The sequence below is a fragment of the Arachis ipaensis genome, chromosome B2 (assembly GCF_059453495.1).
Source record: "Arachis ipaensis isolate K30076 ecotype BB chromosome B2, ASM5945349v1, whole genome shotgun sequence".
In the NCBI taxonomy this organism is placed as follows: Eukaryota; Viridiplantae; Streptophyta; class Magnoliopsida; order Fabales; family Fabaceae; genus Arachis; species Arachis ipaensis.
The window spans coordinates 115,402,919-115,410,514 of record NC_142437.1 but is presented as its reverse complement, the minus strand read 5'-3'; the positions used below and the strand labels follow the sequence as shown (position 1 = coordinate 115,410,514).

At 33.4% G+C, this 7,596-nt stretch overlaps 1 protein-coding gene across 1 annotated transcript; it reads left to right on the top strand.

Annotated features, from left to right (window-relative positions):
- The first annotated feature begins 305 nt into the window (after positions 1–305).
- LOC107625908 (cytochrome P450 83B1-like) lies at positions 306–2,180 on the top strand. The gene is made up of 2 exons (XM_016328640.3): positions 306–1,241; positions 1,342–2,180. Exons 1-2 carry the CDS (start codon positions 351–353, stop codon positions 1,960–1,962), a joined length of 1,512 nt encoding a protein of 503 aa, XP_016184126.1. The 5' UTR covers positions 306–350; the 3' UTR covers positions 1,963–2,180.
- Positions 2,181–7,596: the final 5,416 nt, after the last annotated feature.

Here is a 7,596-nt window from a genome sequence, read left to right as displayed (position 1 = left end):
TTTAATTTATTTTCAATATATATTTATATTTTAACATCTATTTTATACTGATAATTGATTTTGGTAACTAATTTTAAAATATACGTAACAAATACTAAATATATCTCTAATTAAGATTTGATAAAGTCTTATGTTAGTTATCAAATATCTAATATAATTTTATCTTTTATTTAGATTTGAGACTAACTATATAAAAGTTTATAGTAAAATCTGTCATCAAATTACTTATTCTTAAGTATTAAATAATTAAAAAAAATTATATTATATTATGTATATTCTAATCTTCTAATATTCTAACCCTATGATAATGCTCTTCTCCTCATCACTCGTTGAGGCCAGCCACATACAACATGGTATCAGCACTTGTCTTAATTTTATGTCTAACTCTTCCTTTGTTCATCTTCTTCTTCTTCCAAAAACAAACACATAACAAGAAAAAAGACTTTCCACCAGGTCCTAGAGGGCTTCCAATAATTGGAAATCTTCACCAATTAGATAATTCTTCCCTTTATCTTCAACTATTTGAATTCTCAAAGAAATATGGCCCTATATTCTCCCTTCAATTAGGTCTAAGGAAAGCAATTGTTATTTCATCCCCTGAGTTGGCCAAAGAAGCATTGAAAAACCATGACCGTGAATTTGCCGGAAGACCAAACTTAATTGGTCAGCAAAAATTAACCTACAATGGGTTAGGGATAACTTTTTCTCCATACAATGAATTTTGGAGAGAAACTAGAAAAATATGTGTAGCCCATGTTCTTAGCTCTAGGCGTGTAACAAGCTTTTCTTCAATAAGAAAATTTGAAGTCAAGCAATGGATCAAGAAAATATCAAGCCATGCATCATCAAAAAAGGTGACAAATTTGAATGAAATGATAATTTCTCTAACAAGCACTATTATTTGTAGGATTGCCTTTGGAAGAAGGTATGAAGATGAAGGAGTTGAAAGGAGTAGGTTCCATGATTTGTTCAATGAATGTCAAGCAATGTTGGGTGGCTTCTTTGTTTCGGATTATATTCCTTTCTTGGGTTGGATTGATCGACTCAATGGAATGCATGCCCGTCTTAATAAAATTTTCAAGGAGTTGGATAAGTTTTATCAAGAAGTGATCGATGAACACATGGATCCTAATAGAGATTCTTCTAACGGAGAAGATATCATTGATGTCTTGCTTCAATTAAAGAACCAACGTTCATTCTCCTTTGACCTCACTATTAATCACATCAAAGCGCTGTTTATGGTTTGTACTTTTTTCTTAGCTTTAGAATTATAAAAAAGCTTAAGGGCCATTTTCATTAAATGTACTTACTTTGTTAATTTTATTTAATTTTCTTTTATAGGATATACTTGTAGCAGGAACGGATACAACTGCAGCCACAACAGTTTGGGCTATGACCGCACTAATAAAAAATCCAAGAGTAATGAAGAAAGTTCAAGAAGAAATTAGAAACTTTGGAGGTCAAAAAGATTTCTTAGAAGAAGAAAATATTCAAAAGTGTATCTATTTTAAAGCTGTGATGAAAGAAACTTTAAGATTGCATTTACCAGTACCACTTGTACCAAAAGAAACAAACAAAACTTGCATTATAAATGGGTACGAAATTCCAAGCAAGACTATAGTGTATGTGAATGCTTGGGCTATTCATAGAGATCCTGAAGCTTGGAAAGACCCATATGAATTTTATCCTGAGAGATTCTTAGGTAGTGATATAGATTTTCTTGGACAACATTTTGAGTTGATTCCATTTGGTGCTGGTCGAAGAATTTGTCCAGGTATGCATATGGGACTTGCTTCACTTGATCTTATTCTTGCTAATCTTCTTTACTCCTTTGATTGGGAACTTCCGGAAGGTATGAAAATAGAAGATATTGATACTCAAATGTTGCCGGGAATAACACAACACAAGAAGAATCCTCTTTACCTTATTGCCAAAATTAACAAAGAAGTGGAATTTAATTAGTTAAAGTTTGTTGTATCTTTAATTTAATTTTCTTAGGAAGTGGAAGATTATTGTTATGTCATATATTTTTGTATGTGAATAAGTTCTTAATGTGTTAAGAAAAAGTCTTCGCTTGTCTATTAATTAATGAGGAAAAACATACACTTGTATTTTAAGGGAAGAAGAGGATTTATTTTTTCTACATGCATTTCACCATCAAATCGTGCTTTATTTGATCCTATCGTTTGAATTGTTTGTTTATTTTTATAAGAATTTAGTTGGTGTGAAATACATATTTGGAGGAAAAAATATCCTCGTTCTCCTTATTAGAAGTATTTTTTGGTAATCAAATAAGTATTTGTATGATAGTTAAAAATAATGATAATAAATAAAATATATATTTTTTAAAACAAGGATAATTCTATATGTTCTAAAAATTGAATTGGATCTATTAGTTTGATCTAATTAATAGGGAATCGACTTCTCAATCTGATTCCGTTCGATTCATATACAAAATTTATTTACATAAAACCGATAAAAAATTTGGTTAGACAATTGCGATTTTTAATTTCCTATTTAAAAGATTTTTGAAATTAAAAAAAAAAACCAAAATTTTGAACCCAATCCTAGCTAGTTTAACATCGAGTTGCCTATTCTCTTCTTTGCTAGCCCTCGTCAATCTCTTTGTAGCATGCAACCCTGTCAGTGTTGTTCCCTTCTCTTTCTTCTTATTGCGTTGTTAGCTTCTTTAATTTCTTGCCTCTTGGTCATGCCTCACTGTTGCCCACTGCCTCGTCATCGCTATTGTGATGGTCGAGACACTATAAGAAATACAGGAAATTTCGGTGGATTATTTACTATTTGTGCCAGTTTAAAATTGTCACAAAACCCAATTTCAGCGGTTTGTAACGCGAGTAATATATTTTGCATCAGTTATCAACAACTGTTGGTATAATCACAGCTAATCATATATATTGCATCAGATTATATTGAGGCAGTTAGCAACCACAACTATAGGATTAACCTCATGTTTTGTGACGGACACAAACCGCCACAATCCAAATCGGCTAATTTTTTTAAAAAAATTTCGGCGATTACCAACCGCCGCAAATTTTCTTTGGTTCACTATCGGATGGACGGAATAGGCATAGAGATGTAGTTTCAGGGATAGCATCACCACTATGCGGGGGAATTAGAGAGTCATCATGGTGGGAGGTTGAAGCCACAAGGGCTATTGTTTGAGGCTGTTGATGTGTTGTTTGTAATTTTAACTTTTTTATGAAACGACCTATCCTAGACATTTTAAATTCCTAATATCAAGATGCAGGGTCATCACCTTCTTGCAATTGATTCAAACAACATTAATAAAAGAATAAATTGTTTCAAGTTATTAACCCTGTTACATCAAAATAACAACAGCATAAACAATGCAATGAATTACTGCACAATAGTATTATCTATGTAAAATAAATAAAAAATCAGCAACCATAATCAAGGCTAAGTGAACACTGTGCAAATCGCCAGAAAAGTCAACATATCTTCTGTCAAATGTTTTCTAGGTCTCACTGTCCTTAGGATGCTTTAAAGAACTATCAGAATTAGTACCTTTCTTATGCCACAGCACATCCACGGATGTCTTGCTGGACATGAATAATCACTGCAATCGTGAAATAAGAGGAAAGTCATGAACAATATTCGCCGCTTGAGATTTCCCATTTTTTTTTGACAACCACGTTGATCTTTACTATAGAATTCTTCCTGGTCTTTTGCTTCCATCTTGATGTCCCACATCGTTTGCATCTAGACAGGTCTTGGTCGTAACCCTAGTATAGTATGCAGTCATTTGGACATGCATTTATCTTCTTGTACGCAATACCGAGTTTTCTTATGATCATCATGGCATTGTACAATGTATTCGAAATCTTTGCATGCTGAAAGGCGTCCCCCAATAACTCTAAAATCAAACTGAGTGCCTTATTTCTCACTCAATACATACACTTTATATGATAAAGCCTCACAGACAGATTCGAGAATCTTGAGCATCCCGAATATAATTTCTGCTTGCCATCTTCAAGTTGGTAATGAAAACTATGAGCCTTGCGACTAGGTTCTTCAAATAAGTACAGTAACTCCTCCGCACTGTCTCCAACATGTTCATTCATTGAATCTTCATCATCACCATGTAGTACTGGAAAGTTGAATACCCCATGAACTATGTCACGCATTGGATCTTCTGAGTTTCTAATGGGTTTTAATTCTTGTCTACTGCTGGAGCTCTCTTCTACGATCTTCTCACCGTGATGTAACCAAAATGTATAACTAGGGGGGAAGGGTTTTATCAGCAGATGATCGTACGCATTCTCTCTAGTTTTGAAAAACCAAAAACCTCACAAAGAATATGGACAATGTATCATCCCATCAGATGATGCATTAGCAAATGCAAAGTCTAGGAATCAATTCAAACCATCCCTATATTCTGCACTATCTCGTGGCTTTGAAATCCAACTTTTATCAATATCTAATTTAATAAAATAGCACACACAAAAATATATAATTAATAAAGTCAAACTACCAGGCAAAATAAAAAAAAAGGTTGCAACAAATGATATATATATATATCCTTTTAAAAATAAAATGGGAGAGAAATAAACTTGTTAAATTTGGGCTATGTGTCAAAATAAATAATTATATTTGATCACAATTAAGTAATGGGAGAGTAATCAATTAATAAATTTGATGATTTCTTACGAGTAATCCTACAGAGAGAGCGAGAGAATAGCATAAAAAGAAAACAGACACATAATTACTTGCATCCCAGATAATATGTAGCATACGAAAGGTATTGAAAAGGTTGCTTACTCATTGAAAAATTTTGCACTTTCTAAACAAATTAATGGAAGAAAGAATTGCTGGTTTCAAAGCCAAAAAAATGAAAGGAAAAAGAAAATCTTCCTTGAAAAATAAAAAAAAAATAAGAAGAATAAAAGTTAGGGAAACATATGTAGGGGTGGCAAACGGGCCTAAACCCGCTGAGCCGGCCCGCATAACCCGTCAAAAAAGGCAGATCGAGCTGAAAAATTGGGACCGCCAAATAGCAAAAGTCCGCCTAACTCGCACCGCTTAAACCGCAGGATTTGGCGGGCTTTGGCGGGGCGGGATGGGGCCCCCGCCGGGTTTAGTGTTTTTTTTGGCAAGGGGTGATTTTTACAATTTTTTTGCCAAAATCCAACTTCTCCCCACCCAACTTACAAGAGAATGAAGATGAAAATTGAGTGTCTTGGATTATGTTCATTTTGTTTTGGAGACAATATTTATAATTATATTTTGGATTATGTTTATTTTGCTTTGGAGACAATATTTATAATTACAAAAACTTTAATGTTTGTGAATATAAAAATTATAATTTTGTTATGCTTTTAAAATTATAAATTTATTAAAATAATTACGAAATTATATATATTATTTAATAGTTAATAGTAAAAAAAATAGAAAATTTGGCGGGTTGAACCTACCAGCCCGCGGTTAGACGAAGCGGTGTGGGATTTTAGGACTGTCTCACTAAACAGGGTGGGACGAGCTAGTCCACCAAAAGACGGGCTTTTGGCAGAACAAAGCGGGCTTTCTCACTTGCCACCCCAAAACATGACACTTGATAATCTTTTTAATTTTTAAATTTTATCCTATACAAAATTGAAACAGTATAAGGAGTTGGTTTCTCTAATAACATATTAATTGAAGTAGTACAAGGACTTGGTGTCTTTAATAATCATAAAGCTTTTTAAATATACATATACATTAATTAAAGTTTTAGAATCATACAAATATTTTCATTTGGTCATCCCAGTCGTGATTTATATCTTAATAATAGATAAAATAGTTAACAACAAATTCTTTATAAGAAAATAATAGCATGCTAATTAAATAATATAAAGCTATAGTCCAAATCCATGTGTTAAACACATAAGTGTATTTCTTCTATTAACTATAACGTAGGAAGCATAATGCTAGGTTCAGGATATAGCTCATCTAGCAGTGTTATTGATCCAAGATATATCTCTAGTATAGTTTGATTCTAAAATTCCCAGGTTCCAAATCTTAGAAATCAAATTCAGCAACTCAAACTTATACCATCATCGACTAAAAAAACAAACATTAACGTTCAAGATTACTCAACCTCTTATCATCATTTATTATCCTCAAACTCAGATTACAGAATCAAAATTCAATCATTAACGATAAATCTCTAGCTCAAGCATTCTTCATTTCTTCTAATAATCAAAGAATTACTTTTTCTTATAGTTCCATTGATTATCAAGTATTATTGAAATTGAATCAATCAAAGATCCAACAAAGATAAACAAACCATTAAACAATCGTTAATTATTCATATTTATTTACTCAAAGTAAAAAACTCAATATAAAACACATAATAAATTAAAATAGTAATATCTTCAAATTCTTTAACTCTAAATAGCTACAATTAACCTGAATTAATAAAAGATATAGACAAAATCTAAATCAAATTAACCTAAAAGCATAATCTAAACTACGAAGATATAGAAAATTTTAATGAAAATAGGATAATTAAAATTTAGATGGAAGAATGAACTAGTGACAGGGGAGAGGCGGCGATAGCTCAGATCGCACACGATGGAGGAGGGAGTAAAGGTTTCACGCACAGTAGAGGAGAGAGAAAAGGTCGACGACGGTGAGAAGAGGATGTCTGGGCAGCCACGCGATTCCACGACAGCACATGGGTTTCGCACACTGTGGAGGAGGGATTAGGGGGTTTCACGCACTGTAGAATAGAGGGAAAAAGGTCAATGGTAGTGAGAGGAGGATGGGTTGGCAGCCACGCGACTCCACGGTGACACAGCGGGGCACGGTGGAGCAGAGAACAGGGGTTCATACGCTTTCACTCTCCTTTTACGGGTTTCTATTTTTCTTGATTTTGGGTTCTCTAATCTTATGTTATTAACACAACGACCAATTATGATAAAGTGTTTGGGTTAGCGGTGGTTCTTTATGAAATCGATGCTAATCCATCCGATTCTGCATCATATTGAAGAGCTCAGATGTCAATCGCAGCTATCTTGGCAATTTGCAGCAGTTAGAAAAACGGTAGGCAAGTTTCCGCTGCTATGTTCCATGTTTCTTGTAGTGAGAATAATGACTTGTTAGGAGAAGTCACGTAAGTACTATAAATAGCATAAGCTAGTTGTTTGAGCCAAATACACAACACAATGGTCACTATTTATATTTCGTCAAAACCATATATTCCTTATCAAGCAAAACAAAATTTACCTACTTCACCTCCTACCTCTATTCCTATTTCAGGAATTGAAATTCATCTTCTAAATCCATCAACTAATACTGATTACTCTACTACTAATACTTATTCCATGGTCACTTGCTTAAAATAGTTTAGATTTAGTGAATAGTGTTCCTAAGACTGTCTCTCAAGTCATGAAAACTCCTCATTGGTTGTAGGCCATGAAGAAAGAACATGCTACATTATTGGCAAACAAAACATGGCATTTTGTTCACCCACCACAAAATGCACCTATCATATGATGCAAAGGGTGTTTGTAATTAAGCATGGCCGAGATAACTCAATTAAGAAATACAAGATCAGGCATATTGCAAAAGAATGCC